This window comes from Helicoverpa zea, chromosome 12, assembly GCF_022581195.2.
Source record: "Helicoverpa zea isolate HzStark_Cry1AcR chromosome 12, ilHelZeax1.1, whole genome shotgun sequence".
In the NCBI taxonomy this organism is placed as follows: Eukaryota; Metazoa; Arthropoda; class Insecta; order Lepidoptera; family Noctuidae; genus Helicoverpa; species Helicoverpa zea.
In genome coordinates this window covers 11,935,621-11,958,443 of record NC_061463.1, presented here as the reverse complement: position 1 = coordinate 11,958,443, position 22,823 = coordinate 11,935,621, and the positions used below count along the sequence as shown (strand labels likewise).

Below are 22,823 nucleotides of genomic sequence, written 5' to 3'. Positions count from 1 at the left end.
TGAACATTTGTTTTTAAAATTTCTATCTTTTTTTTTTTGAGATATTTCACTTTGTTATAGGACATGGGGCAATTTTGTATGGATTGTGATCCGCCTTCTTTAAACTATTTATCTTTTATGTATGCAAATATGTATGTATATACTAGCTTCTGCCAGCGGTTTCACCCGCATCCCGTGGGAACTACTTCCCGTACTGGGATAAAAAGCCGATAAGTAGCCTATAGCCTTCCTCGATAAATGGGCTATCTAACACTGAAAGAAATTTTCAAATCGGACCAGTAGTACCTGAGATTAGCGCGTTCAAACAAACAAACAAACTCTTCAGCTTTATAATATTAGTATAGATTTGTTAATTGTTTAATAAACTGGAATTCATCTCTCAAAAAAAAAATTATATACAAAAATAAAAACAAATATAAAAAAGCAAGTGACAAGCGGGCTCTGATACACGTCCATTCGGAACAGGGCTACCTTGATTCAGAATGAAAATTTCCGTATGTATGCGGCGGTCAAACCAAATTGTTCGCAAGCGCTGCGTTCGGAATGACGTCATCAGGTTTTATTCCGTTCTGAGTACCCGAACGCACGGAGAAAATTTTAAACCGAATGTCAGGTTTTTTTCCGTCCGGAAAAAGTAAGAACGTGTGCGCTCTTGTGAACATTTTGTATGAAAAAAGAGCATTCCGGTTTCCGAATCAGGAATCCTGATCAGGAAACCGGATCAGGAAACCGGATGTGTGCTGCCGGCCTTAAACCGAATGTCAGGTTTTTTTCCGTCCGGAAAAAGTAAGAACGTGTGCGCTCTTGTGAACATTTTGTATGAAAAAAGAGCATTCCGGTTTCCGAATCAGGAATCCTGATCAGGAAACCGGATCAGGAAACCGGATGTGTGCTGCCGGCCTTATACCGTGCATATTCCCTATTTGTTGATTGCAAGAACGTTCCGTTATACGACCTGAAAATTATATGACGTTGATACAATTTCTATCTAGATGCAGCGTTGATAAGATATGACGCTCCGTTTCCTTGCAGTCACGTAACAAGATCAGCGCCATCTAACCATCAGCTAGGAAAATAATTAAAAAATAAATAAAAAGAAAATCCAAATAAATCAAAAGAAAATACCTATCTGAATGTCCCCAGACCTATACCTATCTGATTTTGAAAACCATTTGTCCAGAAATCTGAATTTCTTCGGTCTCCCATCAGATTCTGCAATATAGTGGAGTAAAAGAGTTCAAATTCATACTCAACCTGCAATTGCCTATTTCCCGGCCAATAATTTACATACTATTGGGCTGTATCCATTTAAAGGTAAGTACAGGAATTATTTCCCTTCATTACTTTTAGGTTCCTTCCTTGAGTGAATTGAAACGCAATTTACGTACGTTCAGAATCAAAAAAGCATTTTATGCTTAGTTTTAAACATTATGTAAAAGAATGTAAACAAAACGATTCTTTTATTTTAACTTACTCAATTGAATATTATTTGTTACTAATCTCTTTTTTTATTTAATAAATGCAATGTCATTAAACTTTATTGATTTTATTTTGCCCACTTGCTCAATGACGCATCAGAGATATGATGACGCAGTTTCTAGACGGACTAATGTCAATTTTGCTACTTGTCCTGTCTACTTGCGTGTGCATACATACAAGTCGTTGTCGTGAATTCTTTACAATAAATTATTAGTATTTTTTAATATAATTGACAGGGAAACGACCCCAAGTGATGGCTGGGAAGCTGAATAAATTTGAAACGCCCAGCTCTGCCAGCTCCGATAGGTAAAGCGAGTCTGTTAACCTTCTGAAATGTTTATTTAAACAGCTGGCTAGTGTTATAAAAATGCGCTATTGAAGAATCGTTTTCTGTGCTGGCTTAGTCATCACCCGGTCTACGAGGTGTTTTCGCGTGTCGTGTTTTTGTGTAAAAAATTTGAGATCATAATTCGTGGAAGCAACATTGCATTATAACCTCTGCACGCATTGTGATATTTTTAGAAAATCATTTAGTTCATTGGCAGCTCGCTTCTCGCTGAATAATCGCGGCGTGACAGCACGTGGTCGGCACTAAACGTGTCCTAACACGCCGTCTAGCGCGACGACTCTCAGCCATGGAGACAGGTCCATTGATCTTCTCAAATCCGTAAGATATCCAGTCAATACGATGTTAGGTCGTCTGTGTGACTAGCCGCCGGCTTTTGTGGAGTGCAGACACGCATTTTATGTTGTAGAAATGTGTTTTTATAATTTTGCTTATGCACCAGGGAGCAAATTATTCATGTTTCTGTGGCTAGCAGCTTTTTGTTAGTAGTGATAGCATTCTAGCAAGTCTAGCCCACCACAATGTCATGTTGAGGATGTTTGTTGACTAATCTTTACTATAGATGTCAATGCTGTGATAATGACCTTCATATCATTTATGTAAACATGAAATTCACATTTCTTTTATCAGGATTTAGACAATTGGACAGATGATAAGAAAACACTGATAATGTTGTGTTTATAAAGAGCTCGGAAAAGGTGATATGTGAATGCATTGAAGTAGTGTTTTGCAAATAACCTTGATCCAATATTGGTATCTGTGCAAGTGCCTTTGTTATCAACACAAGTTTAACCTTTACATACATTTTAAACAAAATTGAAGTTAAAATTATTCCAAATTAATTATCACTAGTCATCTTGACCTCCTATTCAAAATTATATTGGACTATAACATAGTTATCAAAGTGTTGGGATTGACTGTATTTTTATAATTTTATTAAAAAGGGCAATAGAGGAATATGACGTATGTCAAAAACTTTAATACTTAAACAAAATAAATCGAGCACCTTAACAAAGGTTGCAACCATTGTGCTGTTACAAAAATAACTGCAACTAACAATAAATCACAGACAGATAACACAATGTAAACAGTGTTGTGTTGATACAGTCAAGTTTTAAAGCGTACAAATAAAACATGAACACAGAATTTAAGTAACACACTGCCCAAGTATTTATTCCATTGTCTTAAATAATACTCATAGCTCTTCAGGAAGGACCAGGCAAGGCCTGCCGGGGCTGTGGGATTGTTCGAAAGAGTTATTGCAACCCTGGTACATAAAGAGCTTCAGTAGGAACATGATGGGTTTAGTCAATAAGAGTCTGACACTCCCTCATGCTGCTAACCCACAGCGGGAGGGGCCATTTGGTGATTTCCTTTTTATTTTTACTTAGATTAGTGCTTCCTTAAACTGGCACTGAAAAATTGCTCCACATGTTCACGTTTCACATTTGTTATATTTTTTTTAATATTAATAATTTCAGTTACTTATTAAACTTAAAAAAAAAATAATTAAATCATATTTTATAATCACAGTTCACAGTTTATTTTCTTTCATTATCTCCATATGTATATCACAAATTGTTTTATGGTCAAATTATATAAAAACTTATATAATTTTTCTCATCTCGATCTAAAATTGACAATGAGACCTTTTGCTTAGTTTTAAACTGTTTTCAGTTTTTTATTTTCGCTTACAGTCCATTAAACCGTAGTAATTTTAGACACACCTCTCTCTTATCAAGCGTTATCGCGAACCGTCCGCAGATAGCACAGTTTACGTGGTATTCCCATCACTGATACTGATAAATTCTGATTAATCATTGATACATCAGTTCACATTAGATATAAGTATAATGTTTGTGTACTATGCAATTCTAAAGTTATGAAAGTGAACGCTGTGATATTGCGTCATCAGTTTACAATTGAAAGCTTGTTCCAGTGTTAAATATATGGTGGTCCTATTATTCAAATGTGGCCCTTATTATTTAATTAATTAAGGTACAAGTTAAGCTGGTGTATAGCATGGAATCTGATTGTCACCACTGAAACCATCACTTTCACGTCTTATAAGTAATCTTAGCTGGTATTGTCAGCAAATTTTCACCCCGTCACGTTAATTATTCACCATTATAGCGCTTCACACTAGCGTATTTTCAGCTCGGTTTTTTCGATTCGTACGAGCTGTGTCGCGCGAGTGGAAAATTCGCTCGTGTGAACGCGTTGATAATATCTATAGAATATCGTCAATGGTGGATTTCAATAATCTATCTCTAGTTGGCTAATCAACTGACACATATTTGAAATCCACAGTTAGTTGACACCAATGTAAGTAAGGAGGTTGTAAATGTAAGACTGTGATAACTTACAGTGACACAGAACTCGCGCTGGAGCTGAGCGAGCAAGTGTTCCTGGATGACGATGACTACTCGACGAGGGCGCCCGCGTCTCCCACCACGGTCCCCAACGTGAGACCCTACAGACCTCCTTCAACAGGTTAGTGTATAACCCCATCATCATCATCTTCCGAGCCTTTTTCCCAACTATGTTGGATCGGCTTCCAGTCTAACCGGATGTAGCTTTGTACCAGTTTTTTACAAGGAGCCACTGCCCCATCTGACCTCCTCAACCCAGTTACCTGGGCAACCCAATATTACTGTACAACCCCCTCCCCCCCCCCCTTTAAACGTCTCGCGTATTTTATGAACGCCCCCTAACGTGTAACCTTCCAATTGCTCGTGCTTATGCCTACAACCCGAGGTAACTAGAACCGCATCCGAATAAAAAGTAGCCTATAATTTGTCCAGGTTTATAAGATATATTTCTGTAAAGTTCCATCAAAATTCGTCCAGTAGTTTTTATGTTAAAGTGACATTTGAGTCTTGCGACTTTCGGGCAGTTTAAGAATATCTTGTATTTTAATAAAAAATACATAGGTACATATCCGACAGACAAACAACGAAAACGATTAATTGAGGAAGATATGAACAACAGCTGATTCACGATTTTCTATATTTAGACTTTTAGATCATTTGTCTACTGTTTGCGAACGTAGTACCTACGTGGCAATAACCTATGTCGGACGACGGGGTCAGTCGCCGTAACGATTCCTAGGAAACTGCAATTAAAAACAACAATTTGTGTGGGTTGCTACTTTAGATATACATAAATGTATTGTTGTACTAGTTGATCCCGCGAACTTCATATCGTTTACCTAAACCTTCCTTGGAACTCTACAAACATTTTAAAACAAGCTAAAATAAATAAAACTACTTTTACGGATTTTATCGCGTTATATTAATATTATAAAACGTCGGGATTAAATAATATTAATATAACGCGATAAAATCCGTAAAAGTAGTTTTATTTAAATGTCTAATATTCGCGTAAGTGTCAGAAATCAATAAGCTAAAATAAGCTGAATCGGTCCAACCATTCTCGAGTTTTAGCCAAAATAACGAACATTTCTTAACAGTCATACAAAGGCATGTATTTGTTTCTCGTACATGAGGTGTAGTGAAAGGTGTCGCCTACTCGGTAATTCGATATTCTTTTACACTAGATTGATTTCGCGAACGAGAACTCTATTTACTCTGTTGTACCTTCGTGTTGCACCTGTGACCTAAATGACAGTACTACATAACTATATATAAATAGCGACCCACCGTAAGCAATATAATGCCTCTTTCTATTGGTGAAAACCGGATGAAAATTACATGCAGATAGCCGAGGATGACCTTGCTTTTAGGTACATTCTACAGTGATACCTACTTAATTTTAAAAATCGTAAAAATATCCATGGATACCCCGAGATTATTCAGTCTTCTCTCGATATCTGCGATTGTTCTTTCTTACACCTGAATTCCTGAATTTATCGGTTATAAAACATCCGACAATCCCAATGGTACAATAACTGCATAACTTGCGGTTACATGTTACTGACCATTGTATTATGTTGTCTCAAAGAAAATAAAAGAAAGTTTATAAATATTACCGCACATGTGTATGACTGCAGCTAAGGTCAGGCATTGTTACCAACTGAATTATTTAAATTGAACCTTATGTATGGACGCTAAAGTATACTTTTGTCTGGTGTAATAATCCATGGGTTTGCAAAGTAAGATGAGACGACTTGATATGGAGACCACACATAGTGACCTACTGTAATGTAATAGGATACCAGTATTCTTAATTAAGGGCCACTAAAACACTGCAGGATTGTACGAAAGAGTTACCGCGGCTCTAGTAGGTACTACTTAAAGGGTTTATTAAGGGACATGGTGGGTTTTAATCAGTAAGTCTGACACTCCCTCACGCTGCACCCACAGCGGTACATTTGATGATTTCCCATCAAACAAAAGGGTCACCAAAACAGGCTTTATTTTCGAAAAACACTTCAATGCTAACGGTATTAATATAATATCAATTCCAACAAAAAAGGGTCTATATTCCTACTAGGTATTTATAACAGTATACTAGTATGTCATGTGATGCTTATCATTTTGTATATAAAATGTAACCGGAATTCAAATGTGCGAACGAGACGTATAAGCTATAGGTATCCATTTTGTTTCAAAAGAAAATACTATTCTCCAATTTAAATAGTTTTAATGATAAAACTTTAAATTCCGTTTAAAACTATTTTTTTCCTTGATAAAACAGTTGATGTTGTATTTATTTTAGAAATATGTCAACTAAGCGTAAACTGATCTAAGTGTACTTACGACGTTTAGCGTAAATGCTCTAATTGACACATCATAACTATTTTATTCAGATTTCCTCATGACTGCGCTCTCATCGAGTTTTCGTTAGTTTTTCATGAAATGAAAATGAAAAATACTCATTTTAGTAAAGTCGAAAATAATAATGTTTAAAATCACATAGAGAGTTTTTACGAAGCTTATGTCGAAATTCGCAAATCGCATCAACGGGTACCTATAGGTTATAGAAATCCTCTGGTAACGAAAAGGCTAGGCTTCCAGAACGCACAAGATAAAAAAGTCCCAATTGTAGCACAAACTTTTGCCCGATTCTAGTACTTCACTGACTAAGCCGATAAAAGACTAGAATTAAGAATGAAGGTTGTTGAAAGTCTGCTCCTAATTAATGACCGCGATGTCATTGTGACGTTGTTTGCACAGCGAGTCGTTTGACCTTTACACTGCACATATGGTGAATGAGAAGACGTGACCATGTGCACGTCAGCGGGTACCTGTTTGTTTTTATCTTATAATGAAACTGAGCAAATATTGAATGACGTTGTCGGATGTCAAATTGAAACATCTTCTTATTTTTGATTATGGCTCCTTCGTTGATATCGAAGATTTTGCCAATGTCAAGGTAGGAAATGACACTGATCGGTTTTTTTTAGAACAATAATATATCCAGTGACTATTAGCGTTTGTAGAGCTGAAAACGGGGGACAAATTGTTATGTCTGTTTTGCTGCTTCACCCTAAGCCCATGGAGAGCACTTACAGTTCCTGGATAGAATATAGCCTGTGCCAATCCAGGGTTGATGTAGCTTCCCAACCCAGTTTCGGGACCGTTCTGGTAGAAACCAAAAAAAACATCTTGTATATTTATCAGTGTATGTAGCTTCCCACAATAGTATCCAAGTATTCGCAATTTCTAGAAACACTTTTGAAGAAAAAAAGACACATCGAAATAATGTTAACGCAAGTGGTTCACCTTGCTTGGCTATAAATAAATAAAAATACTTAGTACCTTAAATGTTATCAAAACTGGAAATTATGTAAAAGACAAGATTGTGTTTATAATAATGTAGGTAAGTAGGTATATTTATAACATTTAAATGGTGATTAAATTACTTAATTGACATTAGAATACCAAATGCAAAAACTATAAACTTCAGTGAATCTTTGACTCTTCTAATTCCGTACAATTATGAATCCGTTCCGCTATAGAGTCTACGTAGTATTATTTTACTTTTTCGTAAACAATTGCTCGCGTGTTCGCGTTGTTTTCAATTCACGTTTTGTTACACGGTTTTGCCAGCACGTGACACTCCCCCACATTAGCGCAATTCGCGTTTAGTTTATACAGAACTTGGAGCAATTAACGAACTGGATTTTTCATGAACACAAATCTCTACGCGAAAATGTTAGCCAATCTTCGCACGGGGTCGAGGCAACGCTCACTGGCTGATGTTTTGATTTCATCGTTACGCACACACAGGATAAAATTAACAAACACAAGCATGAACTTGTATACATACGGGCCTCTTTAGGCCTTTGTCAGGGAATGTCATCTTCGGTTGGTTAAATGCTCCAAGACATATCACTGCTTGTGAACTTCAACAAAGCTTACAGGCGTATAACGTCGTATGTGGGTTACGGGTAAAACTGTTGTGACCGCGTTCAGGGAATGTTCCTATATTCTCCATTTCTCAATAATGATTAGTGTAGCATTGAGATTTCGCTGAGGTAAAGTGGTTCGTACAAAGAAAGCTATTATTATGTACTTGTATGGAGTTTCCTTATTATCTTACGATGAATTGACCACAAATGTTTCAAATGTTATTGAATTTTCTTGACAAAACAAAGATCCGTATGCCATTGTTTGCAGTAGTGCAGTCAAAATGAAATAAATTGTGGGTTCATCTTAAATATTTATAATTTCTTCCAACTTGTAAAACAAACCTTACCTTATAATGATTATAAGGTAACTCAGTGGCTGCTATACAATACTTCAATTTTGATTGTTCAATGCATGCTTGGGAATCTACTTTTAGGTATGAGGAAAATACAATTCTAAAATAACAGCATTAAGAATGATGCCCATGGTGGCACTACAGTTATTTTTTTAACTTAACTAAGGACATATTTTTGTAAATAAACTGTGCTGAAAAATTGCCTGAATCATATCTACAGCCTTATCTAAAATCTGTACCTCAACAATAGCTAGTAAGTGTTCAAATGTAATTCAAGCGAATAAAAACTCTTTGAGTCAACCTTCACGGGTAATTCACTTCATCAGACGACATTGACCGACCATAACAATAACCTCAGTCAGTGATTAAAAGAATTAGTAGTTCCTTGACTGGACACGGAAGAGCACTGTGTTACGACACAGGAGCAGTAACTACCGAAAAATATAATAAATATGTCCAATCTTTCACGATAAGTTACACCGTGTTTACTGTAGACAAACATTTGATATATAGTTGACTAACGAAACTTGAGACAGGAAGTGTATAAAAACGGTTAATTACGTCCAGTTATGTGAACGTGATATACCGTTAAAAGTTATCGCAATTTTAATACGTAGGTAATATAATACAGTGCCTCGTATTACTATCAAAGTTTGCAGAACCGTTTTGTTAGTTTGGATCGCGTGGTACTGTGAGCTTTGGGTTTGAAAAAGTGTTATCCTTCTAGTTACAAAATTGACTTGTCAGCGACAGAAGTGCTAATCTTCGAATCGTGTGTTGTTTTTTCCTTGACTATAAACAATACATACAAACTTAACATAAATTGTGTGAATCTGTACTTAAATTCAGTGTAAGTGTAAGCGTCAAGTGTTGCAACAGGTGACTTATTGATTTGGTTTTTTTCATAAACAAACTACGTCTACATATATGTATTGTCCTTACATAATATAGTTAACCTAAAGCTATATGCCGTCGCTTTCACAATTAAATCTATGAACTGGTTTACATTGACACTTGAAATCAGATTTGCAAAATGTAAATGTGGAGATTTTGATTTTTATCCAAACATAACGGAAGTTATAGACAGTTCGATGCAAATTATTCCTAAATTCAACCGTTACGTCATGTTTTCTCGAAATACTACATTAGAAGTATCGTTTGCATATAGTATTTCGATGTAATTGAGTGCAATTGAACCATATTAACGTGAACGTGCTCGCGTCACGTGCGCTAATTCAATGAGTAGCTACGTTCATAAATTGTGACTTAAGTCCTAATTGCTAAGTCGTGTTGTTTGTCTGTTTATGACTCTTAGGGAGTATCTGTAAGTGCAATGTAATGTAGTGACATTATTGTAGATATGACAGTATACGTCTTAAAGAAATGTTTACTAGTTTTTTTTTATATAAATTACTAGCTTCTGCCAGCGGTTTCACCCGCATCCCGTGGGAACTACTTCCCGTACCGGGATAAAAAGTATAGTAGTAAGTATATAATATAAAAAACCTATAGCCTTCCTCGATAAATGGGCTTTCTAACACTGAAAGAAATTTTCAAATCGGACCAGTAGTTCCTGAAATTAGCGCGTTCAAACAAACAAATATTAGTATAGATTGTGATTTAAGTTTCTGTAAGAAATTTACCTTACAAAAACTTGTTTATTGAATCTGATTTTAGATTAGACCCCTATTAATTTAAATCATCTTCGGCATCATCTTCATTAAAAAAAATGATACTTATTCTGAAAATAATGTCTTATCTAATTGCTACTAAAAATATATTTACATTAATTGAAAATAAAATAAAATAAACTTATATATATATATGTCTTATCTTAAAATTAAATTTTAACCAACCCCAAATACTTCAGTTCTATGAATATAAAAACCTTTTTCCAGGTTCGAATATCCTAAAGTCGCCTCGAGCGCGTCGCGTGCGCACCACATCGATGTCTCAGTCGAACAAACGTACCACCGCGGAGAGTATACTGCATGCTGACAGACGCACTATATACACCGCTGGAAGACCGCCCTGGTATAACTGCACCGGAGGGCAGGAGGTCGAGCCCTTCCTTATTGGTGAGTTCCACTTACGTCTTTATACGTCTGCAACTGTTATGTATGAAAAAAGGTTGCACATACATATGTTAGTTTCCAACCACGTAACTTATAGAAAAAGAAGACAATATGTTGTTGCAAAAACTCAGTTACACGAAGATTTAACTGAGGGTCATGAGTCCAAGGTATATCTGTGTACAGTAAGTATAACGTCGTATCTGATTGCTAGTTATTAAGTTTAAGAATGTTTGCGTCCATAACAACCGTGACATAAAATTGTATGATATGATATATATTATGTGAGAATTTTCCGCTCCTCCAAATTTTGATTTACATAGTAGAACACTCAAAAGAATTCGCGTATTTCTTACTATCTGTGCCCATGATGTTGAAGAGATGAGGTAACAAATATTAGGTACTATGGACAAACGGTTCAGTAGATGTATTATTAATACACTAGTGGTTACCCTATGGTTTTGTTCGAAGGTATATGCGGTGCCAGCGCGTCGGGCAAGACGACGGTGGCCGCAAAAATCATAGAATCTCTCAACATACCATGGGTCACCATTGTCAGTATGGACTCATTCTACAAAGTGAGTTTGGCTTTTATATCGGTGTTGTTTCGTGTTTTCCGGTACCGAACTAATGAACCTTTCCAATATGGGATTGTTTAGTTAGATCGCTTTTTTACATAGTGTGTATATTGAATCGAAGCAATAGTAAAGCTTTTTGCAGTTAGTCAAATGTGTGTAACTTTTGTAGGACAATGAATAAGTACTGAGGTATAGGACAAAAAAATACAGCAATATAAAAATAGTTAAACCTTAGCAATTAGACATGTTCTGATTGCTAAGGCTCAACCAATCATATGGCAAACGATATCAACGTTTTCGTCATGCAAAATTCCATGTAATTTACAAAAGAATTAAAAAATGCCGTGTCGAGAAATCCATTCACAATTTGTCTTGGTTTACATTCCGACTTACTATTGTCTAGTTAACTGCAATACTCGGAATTACATAAAAAAAACAATAAGTGTATAAATATTTTAAGGTTCACTAAATTGAAATATTTTGATTTCGAAAATGTTCTTAAACCTGCTTAAAGATACGATGTACTATGTATACCGACGCCATCAATGACTTCATAGAGTTTCTGAATAAAATCATGGTAAAACTGGAACCGCCTTTTTGTGAAACGTGGTCTTAATTATTAACGTGGTCGTACCCGTTTTAGAACTAGGTTTAGACCATTTACAGTTTTCAGGACGACGGTTTACGCTTTGTACCTAAGCTGGTGATTTTTTGAGACCACGTTATATTAATATACGAAGGTGGAGAATGTTTGAAGTGAAAAACCATTCCTGTAATGTTTTGGAACTTATTTACCTGCTGTCGTGTATAGCCACCCACTTTTTATACAACCTCTTTCACTATTTTCAACATTTTCTTTTTCTTTTCAAATTCAAAACACACATAACCAAAACTAATTTCAATATTCTAGGTACTTAACGAGAAACAGCACCAAGCGGCGACCCGTAATGAATACAACTTCGATCACCCGGACGCGTTCGACATTGAACTGCTTATATCCGTGCTGCAGCGACTGAGAGAAGGCAAGAAGGTTGAGGTTCCTATCTATAACTACGTCACGCATTCAAGGGAGAATAGGACTGTGAGTATGTATAATGTATGGCATAAGAGTTCGGCTATAAAGATGGTCATAATTTATCGAACTAAATTGTAGAGCTAAGGTTTATTGTTATGTGCCTGCCTAGGCTGCGGGATTTTTCGAAAGAATTAGCGCGGTTCTGGCATATAAAAGGCTTAAGAAGGATATCATGGGCTTTAGTCAGTAAGAGACTGACACTCCGTCACGCCACTAACTTCATATTAAAAAAAAAATCTTGTTATGGTTTTTGTACTGCTGTAACATCTGTTGGTAAACCAAAATAAATAAATAAATAATGCTGGCTTATATGTGCCAAATGTAAACTGTCGTAAGTGGTATTTGCGATAGTTTACTTTTAGAAAACGTCGATATGTCTTGTTTGCAAAACACTAGACCTTATTCTTAAATGAGCTCTTATTTTTTTAGCTCAAAGTGATTCTTGATGTCTTTCTTTAACTTCCAATGTTCACTGAATTTAATTGTGAGAACTTTTTAAATTGATCAAAAACTTTTCAATGAAAAAATGTATTTTTGTATTTTTTTCTAATTACCCCATAGAATAGCAATTATTTCCTTACATCTGAATGAAAATATGAGCTTCTTCAAACCACCATCTGTCCACAGAAAACAATGTACGGTGCAAACGTGATCATCTTCGAAGGTATACTAGCGTTCTACAACGCCGAGGTCACCAAAATGTTAGACATGAAGGTGTTCGTGGACACTGATGCTGACATACGACTCGCTAGAAGACTCAGGAGGTGAGGTTACTGTCGTTATTGTCTGTATATATCGACGGTAAAAAGGCAAAAGGGGTCAAGCGCCACATTTTGCGATTTTAACTTTTTTATTGACCCCAACTCCACTATTTTTTCTCTTTCGAATGGTCGTAATATCGTTTTCCTAGCATGAAAAAAAGTCACTTGCACCAAAGAATTATTTGTACTGAAGTGCCAAATCGATACTTGCCAAAAGTGCTCAAGCGACACCAACTTTACCTTGCTTGGTTGAAGGACCATTTTGTGTATTACGTTTTTGTATCGCCTTGTCATTTGGCATAATTTTAAAAACAATATTAGAAGTAAATATGTCGTTTGTATCCATTTTTCTTTTATTTGGTTAATAACTATAACGTCGCTTACACCAATAGTAACAATTGTCAACTAAACATAATTGGCGCTTGGCCCCTTTCTTAAATAATTTTATTTTCATTACGTTGCATTTGATCCACTCAGCGCGCGCCAGCGCCTGGAGCTTAGGCCAAAATCTAAATATTCCAACATTAAATATTGGTGCTTGACCCCTCGCGAAAGCGATAAACATGGTTAAAACCTGGGGTCAAGCGACATCTATCTTTGAAACTATTGATCTCAGTCTTATTTTGATGTAAAATTATTAAAGAACATTGTATTTTAGTAAACTTTTCTGAAGATTGTGATGTGATTCAGTAAAGCAATAAAGAGATATTATTTTTTAAAACTTTCTTTTTACTCTCCTGAACAATATGATCTGTGGTGCTTGACCCCTTTTGCCTTTTACCCGTCGATATGTATTTATTTGTCTCTAGATGTTCTTGTTATTCCCACTTGATGAGGGAACTATTTCTTGAATCCAGAAAAAAGTGTCCGATGTAATTATGGATAATCTCAAAATCCATCCAGTAGTTTTTGCGCTAAAGAGGAACAAACATATACAAACGCATTTATTTCATGCACAGAAGTAATTACAAATTACCAAAACCTTCCTCAAGCATTATGCTGTCGAGTGGTGAAAACCGCTTGAAAATCGATGCAGTCATTTTTAAGTTCATCGCGAACAGACATACAAATGGGACTTTATTTTATAATATGTATATGTCGGAGGCGTCATCAGGATGGCACTATTGTCCGTCATCAGCGAGGGTAATCGAGCAAAGGGATAACACAAAAAGAACTCAAAACTCAAACGTTTATTCAAATTAGTCAGAACAAAAGACAGCCCCCAAAACGCCCGCCCTTCGCTACTTCCTATGTGTTTTGGCTGGGGAGAAGAAGTGGCGGAACAAACTCCCCAACAATACATGTCTGTCTGTTAGGTTAGAAGAACCATTACAATACAAACATCACAAGACACTTTATAATAAGTTTAGGTACTCCAACGCTAGGCAATAACACTAGGTACACTACACGTGACGTAGGGCAGTCTCATGACGTCCCAACGAAGACTCCACGAACACTCGACGAAGACTGAGCTCCGCGGACGCCACGCTGACCGCCACGCTGACCGCCACGCTGACCGCCACGCTGACCGCCACGCTGACCGCCACGCTGACCGCCACGCTGATCGCCACGCTGACCGCCACGCTGACCGCCACGCTGACCGCCACGACTCTGCCAAGCGCGCCAAAATGTTGTTTCACCGGAAACGCCACCAGAGGGCGCGCTTGCGTGACGTTTAGTGTCCGTACTAATGACTGTCTCCGACTTATAGATTTAGTTGCCGAAGAGTATTTGCTTAAACTTTTTCTCAGCAAACATGACATTTATTTTCAATTTCCTGACTTCTAGAGACATAGTGCAACGCGGCCGCGACCTGGAAGGCGTGCTGAAGCAGTACATGACGCACGTGAAGCCCGCCTACACCAGCTACATCGCGCCCTGCATGGCGCACGCAGACATCATCGTGCCCCGCGGCGGCGAGAACAAGGTCGCCATACACCTCATCGTGCAGCATGTGCATAAGCAACTGCAGCTGGTAAGTCAACATCATTATTTGCCTAGCATTCTCCCAACTATGTTGGGTCGGCTTCCAGTCTAACCAGATGCAGCTGCACTAGTCCTTTACAAGAAGAGACTTGACCTCCTCAACCCAGTTACCCCTTAGTAAGACTGATTGTCAGACCCGTAACAACTGGTATAACTTCTAAGTGACCCAGGTATTACAAAACCTATAGTTTAATTATAGTGTCACACAAAAAAAATATCATTTCATAAAAGCCTGCAAAGACCTATTTGAAGTAAAAACATTTAACATTGATTTTGAAATGTTGTAAAATGTCCTGACAACTCACAAGATTCTGATACCTACTATATAATCCATCCTGTATATTAATTGTGGTACATTGTTACAGCGCGGGTTCAAGGTCCGCGAGAAGCTGGCCATCGCTCACATCGGGCAGCCCGTGCCCGACTCACTCTACGTGCTTAAGGAAACGCCACAGGTAACACGTTCTTTTAATTGAACCCATCTTTTAATTGAACCCATCTTTTTAATCCTCCCAGGAAAAAAGAGTTATGTTGGATGCATGTAGGGCTGCCATCCGTCCGGGTTTCCCCGGATTTGTCCTCGTTTGGAGGCCGTCCGGGTGGGGTTTCAAGAAGTGTCCGGGGAAAACCCGGACACTTTTCATGTAAGGAAGCACCACATTGAATTTAAGTATATGTTAATAGTAAATGGATTACAAATTAGGTATTATTTTGTTTAAAAAAAAATCGTACTCGTTCGGTGAAAAAATGCGATTTACGCCAAATGTCCGGGTTTTTTTAATGTTTGTCCGGGTTTGGCGAAATTCGAGATGGCAGCCCTAGATGCATGGGATGTGGGATGCAGTACGCCAATATTACTCAACGAATTTAAATGGTATCAAGATTTTCTCGACTATCCGGGTGTTGGAAGTAGTTCCCTCGTTACGTAGGTTGGGCTGAGAGGAACAGATAGTTCAATTTAATAACATTAAATTGTTGTTAATCTAAACTTTATGAATTTTGCATTTAAGAAAATTTTAAATGCTGGTTGTCTTTCAAAAACATGTGTCAAACAAGTTTATTGTAATGACACTAAAATGTTTTTGTTTTTTGCGATAGAAAACTGTATTGATTTATCACTGTGATGTTCATTTTCTATCATATATTTACTACCAGCTTCTGCCAGCGGTTTCACCCGCATCCCGTGTGGACCTCTGCACAAACCCGGATAAAAATGTGCCCATATACATTTATACCCTTGATAAATGAGCTATCCAATACTGAAAAAAAAATTAAAATCAGATAACCGAAGTCTTCACCTTTATAATACTAGTTTAAAGTGCCTAGATATTTATAATAACACAATGTATGTTTGTCAGGTACAAGGTCTCCACACATTCATCCGCAACAAGGACACTCCTCGCGACGAGTTCATCTTCTACTCCAAGCGTCTGATGCGGCTCGTCATCGAGTTCGCGCTGTCGCTGCTGCCCTACTCCGACCACGTCGTCGACACGCCGCAGGGCTTCGGGTATAAAGGTATATTACATTTTATCTGTACTAGTATTTACAGATGCCAAAATATATAGATTAAAGTTATAAGAAACTTTGCTACAAATCTCGGAGCAGAAAAAAGTATCTCGCATTACTTATGCACGAACAATCCTGATAATATTCTAGGCTTTTAAGTTTATACGCACTATCCCTGAATGACATAGGCTATATTTTATCCGGGTATGGGAAGGATGCATGGCCTACCACGAAAAACTTGTTTTTGTGATTTTCTTGCCATAGTTACTTTTAAATTGTAACTAGCAACTGCCGTTTAATGCACACGTTTAATTTTACACGAGACAATTGATCATATTGTATGCTGGCATTTTACCTCATCCGTAGTGTTTCGTACCTTCGTAGTATTTCATCATCATCATCATCATCATATCAGCCATAGGACGTTCACTGCTGAACATAGGCCTCCCCCTTAGATCTCCACAGATACCTGTTGGAGGCGACCTGCATCCACCGTCTTCCGGCGATCTTTATAAGGTCGCCTGTCCACCTTGTGTTTATTTCATACACTGGACAAATATGTTTTGTTGATTCGTTTTCGCATCACTCATGCATCCTCATTTCTTGACCAATCAATAATAGGTTTTATTTCCACTGTCCTAAGGTCGTAAATGCGACGTGGAGAAGATCTGCGGTGTGTCCATCCTCCGCGCCGGCGAGACTATGGAGCAAGCCGTCTGCGACATCTGCAAGGACATCCGCATCGGCAAGATACTCATACAGACCAACCAGCAGACTGACGAGCCTGAGGTATGTGCACACAGCTTGATAGACTTCCAATTATATGCCGAACGTGTAATAAAAGGAAATATAGTCTTCAACAAATGCCTGTACTGTAGTAAAAACAAATACAAATATACGAAATGAGTTTCGCCTTTTTAAAGAAAATGGTTAAAAACTGATGTAAATTATCGATATTTTTATTATAGATTGTAGATTAGATGTATAAAGTAAACTCCTGATCTCCTCCAAGAAATACCATGGTCGTGAAATGTTCAGTCTCCTTTTTTGTCAGACTTACAGACAATTGGCTGCTATATACTATAGCCCAGACCCATAACTTTAACACTGGAACTGTTAAGTCTCCGAACTCTGGAACCTAATTTATTATCAAGTTAATAAAAAATTATCATCATCCTGTCCTTATCCTATTTTTTTTTTTTGGTCTGTTATTCTTATGTATGTCTTCCATACTCTTCAATAAAATATATACATAATATAATAAACATTTATCCTCTCAATTCCAGCTATACTACCTCCGTCTCCCGAAAGACATAAAGGACTACCGCGTGATCCTGATGGACGCGACGGTGGCGACGGGCGCCGCCGCCATCATGGCCATCCGCGTGCTGCTCGACCACGACGTGCCCGAGCAGCGCATCAGCCTCGTGTCGCTGCTCATGGCCGACATCGGCGTGCACTCCATCGCCTACGCCTTCCCGCAGGTAATGTGTAGTAGTAGTGTTGAAAAACAATCATCATTTTCTCTATCTTTGTCTCCCACTCTCTCTCTCTCTCGCTCCTTCTCTCTCTCTCCTCTCTCTCTCCCTCTCTCACTCTCCTTCTCTCAGTCTCCTCTTTCTCTCTTTCCCCCACTCCCTCCATCTGTGTATTACTCGACCACGACGTGCCGATATAGGGGTGCACTCCATCGCCTACGCCTTCCCGCGGGTACAGTAGCAGACTCACTCACAGCAATATGAGGAGACGTCATGACGCAAAATCTCCTAAAATGTAGCGCGCCAGTATGCAGGTATTTAGGGGACGAGAAACGTTACTAGCTCCGACCTCATACGCCTTCTTTGGAAGCCGCCCATTTTTTATTTTTTTTATTAAATCGCCAATCTGTGGTAGATTGGTCTTGGTTTGACAAGGAACCCGAATACCAAACTGATAATGTTACTTGACCTACAAGAAGACGCCTGACTTGCTTTATGACAATATGGCATTCGCTCATCTTTCCTCTCTGCACGACTAGTAATTCCATCTGGTATATAAGTTACTCTATAGTAAATTTTAAGAAAACTCATAAGCGCAAAAGATCAAATCTTTATTATAATGGGCGATTGCTTACGTTTAATCCCAAATTACATATCGATTAATTAATTTAAATTAATGCACGTCTTTCTTCATTTAACGTACCCCATAAATAAGTTTCACACTTCTTTTCCAGGTAAAAATCGTAACATCAGCGTTAGACCCAGAAATCAACGAGAAGTTCTACGTGCTGCCGGGTATTGGTAATTTCGGTGATCGCTACTTCGGCACCGAACCCGCTGATGACGAGTGAAACCAAGCGACTAACTTGTATGTCGTCCTAGAGAAATACAAGTAAGTTTACTGCACTGTGGTACTGGTTTTATTGGGAAATTACCCTTTTTTTGAAGTTGGATAAAATGTAAAGAGGTTAATTCTTTACAAAAAAAAATCATAATGAGAATTTTTTTTCAGCTTGTGTAAACACGATGTAAGGATCAAATATTGTTTATGATTTATACATTTTTTTTTAAGTTTGACTATCTGAAAGTAATCCTTTTCGTTTTTTTTGGTACCACAATGCAATTATTTTGTCCCAAAAAAGCCACGCGAGTGAAAGAGATATTTATTATAAAAATGTTAGGAGCCACGTTGAAGACGATTAACATCTTCTATAAATAAAGGCTTCTTATACTTATCCTGCTAAATTCGTGTACAAATGACGCGTAGACATTTGTATCAAAAATAATAAAAAAAAATCGACAAAAAAATATGCATCGCATATGCACACAGAATAGTTAATAAATGAAGTACTCAAAAAACGAAACGCGAAACAAAATCACGATTCGTGATTGGTTGACAGCAAACATCACGTCATATATTTTAACTCTGATTGGTTATTGCGTTACTCCATTTGTTAACTCATCTGTGGCTTGTAATTATAGTGAAATATAATCGTGGACTGGCCCAAAATGTATTTATTTAATATTCGTAACATTTACACAATTGTACGTAAGTTCGGCATCTTGCTATGGAAGTTGTGACAAAGTTTTTAGTACCTCAAGTGTATTCCCGTCCAATAGGAACATAGAACACTGCCATATAACAATTTTAGACATTGACATATGAAAACGAATTGTATACCGCACTAGATAAAGCATAATATTGTTTGATGTAGACTGTTGAAGCTATAGAAATGCAAACAAATGTGATGCAAAAAAAAAAACGCTTAGAAATATGGTGACAAATATAGTCAAATAGAGCTAAAGTATAAGATATCAGAATAAGTACTTAATTTTGTCAATATTTTCATACGATATTGTTACATGTCAATCAAATTCTAGTGGTTCAAAAACACAAATCAAGAACCATCATTCGTTCAAATTAAATGCAACCAGCAATATGCCTTATAGTATTAACGTAAGTCTTGTCATAAAATAAATGAAAGTGCCAGCATGTAATTCAATGAAACTTAAATGTTGCCAGAATTTGTCGTGAAAAACTACTAATATAGTAATTTTTAACCCAAGTGTGTGTAGTCTAGGTGAATAGAATTATCCAGTTCAATATGACTTACCTCGAAATACTCAAACGTTACTTAACTTTTAGGTCTTACTTATTTCCTTTTTCTGTCGCTTCAACTTAATGTAAGTATGACAGTGACAGAATGATTTTTAAGTAGAACTTAAATTTAGCGACGTTAAAGTATTCGGCGGTTAATATATAAATAGTACCAGTAGCATTAAATACGTATACACGGAGGAACTAAAGACACATGTTAGGGGTTGTAGAAATATCTACCTAGTCCATAGCAACGTAAAAGTCGCGTAGATCTCCACGCTTAGACGTATAACGTAACCCAAAACGTAAATTGTTATGTGCTCGTTGACATGCGGGATATGCACTCAAAAGTAAATAAATCTTTTAATATAAAAACAATAGCAGCAAGTCATGTTTTTGTATTACATGACTTACAATGTAATACAAAAACATGACTTGCTGTAAACGAAAAAATATTTAAATTACTTATGTAAAATTCTTAAAATACACTTGCGCTCAAATTATAATTACAACCACAATTACCAGAGTATGACATAAACATTTCAGAAAGAATTGACATTAAATATACCTTGCACAACCCTTGTCCAACACATAAGACGTAATATTTATTAAAATGTACTTACAAAAGAGTTGACAAAACAGTCACAGTAGTCTGCAAGCTAAAGTCACAAAACATCGCTTAGCCAAAGAATAGTTCCTAGAACGAACTAAAACGTAATGTAGGAAACATATTAACTAATGCCTTTTGGGGCGCCACTGAGACTTACAACTTATCTCATCGTCATTAGCCTTTTTACTGTCCCACTGCTGGGCACAGACCTCCTCTCACATAGAGAAGGATTGAGCGTTAATCACCACGCTTGCTCAATGCGGATTGGATTCCGGATATCTCATCTAATTGTAATAATGTAATATTTCCCTCTTTCTAGTTTACAATTTTGTAACGGTTCATATTTGAGAGCAATCTTTAAGAATACAAAAAAAAAATCTACCAAAAAACCGTGTAACTTTCTTAAGATATGGTCTCAAATATTGAACATTTGGTAATATAAAATAGTCATATCGGTCGTAAGCTCCCAAAAGGCGTCAAAGGATTTGTGTTAACATCAGACTTCCATAGTAACTTGCCCAATCGGCTGATATCTAGACTGGTATACTAAATCGAATTATATGGACAGTGTTTTTAGAAGGGAATTAAATTCATGTTTTTTGCCTTATACATATATACAGTTTTGCCATGGAGTTGGCAAACATACTGAAACTTAATATGTGAATCCAGTTAATATGAAGAAAACGTAATTTTTTAAGAATAAAAAATCTTCTAATTCCCTTTTAAATAAGTCTGTCGTTACTTATTAAAATCAAGTAATGCTTTTAATTTAAATTGTGGTTGCTTATAAATATCATTGTAATGAATCCATCGATGTAATTATTATTCTTCATATAAATGTATACATTTTCGTAATCTGCTTTCTACTTGAGTATAATGAATTGTAAAATTGTGTAGATTTTAATAAACTGCGCACATTTCAGTTTTTCTTAAAGAATTCTTGATGTATTTATAATTGAATTTAGTAGTCGATGTTTTTAGTCATTTCTGTCTTAAATTTAGCATAATATTATTATCTCGTAATAGTAGTAGTTTGCAAAAGGTATTTTTTTAAATAACGCGAGGTTTTATATCATGTAGTGAAGTTTTTTCTGTTACAAAAATATGTACGATTTTTTGTTTCTTGTTGAGCTACCTCGCGCCAAAAAATGTAGGTACAATACTTAGTTCCAAGAGACTTTGACTTTATGTTCAGACTAAGTTTCATTCCTATCTTTTATTATTATGTACTGCCATTTTCTTTCTTCAGTATTAGGATATTTTTGCTGTTTTTCTACGAACTATATCTGAAAAACGTTTTTATATGTATATATTAGAGGAATCGGCAATTTATTTAAAAAATATGAGACCTCGCTTCGTGGAATGAAAATCATGATATTATTTAGTTTAATTTTACTATTTATTTGACGGTATTCGTGTACTGTGTAGTCGTAAGCTTTAGTTAGTAAATAAATTTTAACACTTAATGAATGTGCTTAATTTTTTTTACGTTTCTTGGAGACAGTTTTTTCTAGTTGTTTTTAGTAAGGTATTTGCATTATTAGAATCGTATTTAATAGTCACATGTTGAAAGATTTATTTCACTTCAAAAACCAAAATTGCAAAAGTGTACAAATGTTTTTACATGTGACTGTACTTTTAGTAAATCACGTATTTTGTAATTACAAACCGCCAAGTAATGATTTGAATAATAGCCGCTGTCGGCTTACCTTAAAATATATTTATGTTATGACTCGAATTGAAACGCTTACAAGGCAATACTTTGTATCCAGACAAAATATCAAATAGGTATATGACATGCTTCCAAACTCTGGCTGTTTGAACGCAATACAACTTGAAACTGACTTTGTAAACAATAAAATAACTTGTGATAATAATATTCTAAAATGTTTTATTCAAATATTAATCATAATGCATTTAAAGATAATATCCAACTTTTTCTTTTAACAAAAGTTGTCAGCGTTCAAATGATCAAGAAAAATACATTATCCAATAATAAAATTATTTACACAATATACATAAATGCACAATAATGTGTACAATATACATAATTTGTACCTAGCTAATGTATAAATGTAAGTCGCTGTGAATATTAAATCGAATAAAAAAACAAAAAAAAATACAAGAAATAATCTGAAAATAATGATGCGAATAATGAAATA

General features: G+C 36.3%; 1 protein-coding gene across 5 annotated transcripts; it reads left to right on the top strand.

Moving 5' to 3' along the window:
- Window positions 1-1,603: 1,603 nt before the first annotated feature.
- LOC124634979 (uridine-cytidine kinase-like 1) lies at window positions 1,604-22,781 on the top strand. 5 transcript variants are annotated; one of them, XM_047170685.1, is made up of 12 exons: window positions 1,604-1,785; window positions 4,194-4,318; window positions 10,393-10,572; window positions 11,038-11,144; window positions 12,055-12,225; window positions 12,847-12,983; window positions 14,769-14,955; window positions 15,332-15,421; window positions 16,325-16,484; window positions 17,119-17,264; window positions 17,762-17,959; window positions 18,688-22,781. In XM_047170685.1, the coding sequence occupies exons 1-12, from the start codon at window positions 1,733-1,735 to the stop codon at window positions 18,802-18,804; spliced, it is 1,671 nt and encodes a 556-aa protein (XP_047026641.1). In that variant the 5' UTR covers window positions 1,604-1,732; the 3' UTR covers window positions 18,805-22,781. The 5 variants fall into 5 exon arrangements, with proteins under 5 accessions (XP_047026641.1, XP_047026642.1, XP_047026645.1 ...); XM_047170686.1 differs by lacking the exon at window positions 1,604-1,785 and adding an exon at window positions 1,872-2,146; XM_047170689.1 differs by lacking the exons at window positions 1,604-1,785; window positions 11,038-11,144 and adding an exon at window positions 1,873-2,124.
- The last annotated feature ends 42 nt before the right edge of the window (window positions 22,782-22,823 follow it).

Excerpts from the sequence above, each read along its gene's own strand:
- LOC124634979 (XM_047170685.1), top strand. The coding sequence starts at position 1,733 with ATGGCTGGGAAGCTGAATAAATTTGAAACGCCCAGCTCTGCCAGCTCC. Across the intron at positions 4,319-10,392 it reads CTACAGACCTCCTTCAACAG|GTTCGAATATCCTAAAGTCG; the intron begins GTTAGTGTATAA and ends ACCTTTTTCCAG. Across the intron at positions 10,573-11,037 it reads GGTCGAGCCCTTCCTTATTG|GTATATGCGGTGCCAGCGCG; the intron begins GTGAGTTCCACT and ends TTTTGTTCGAAG.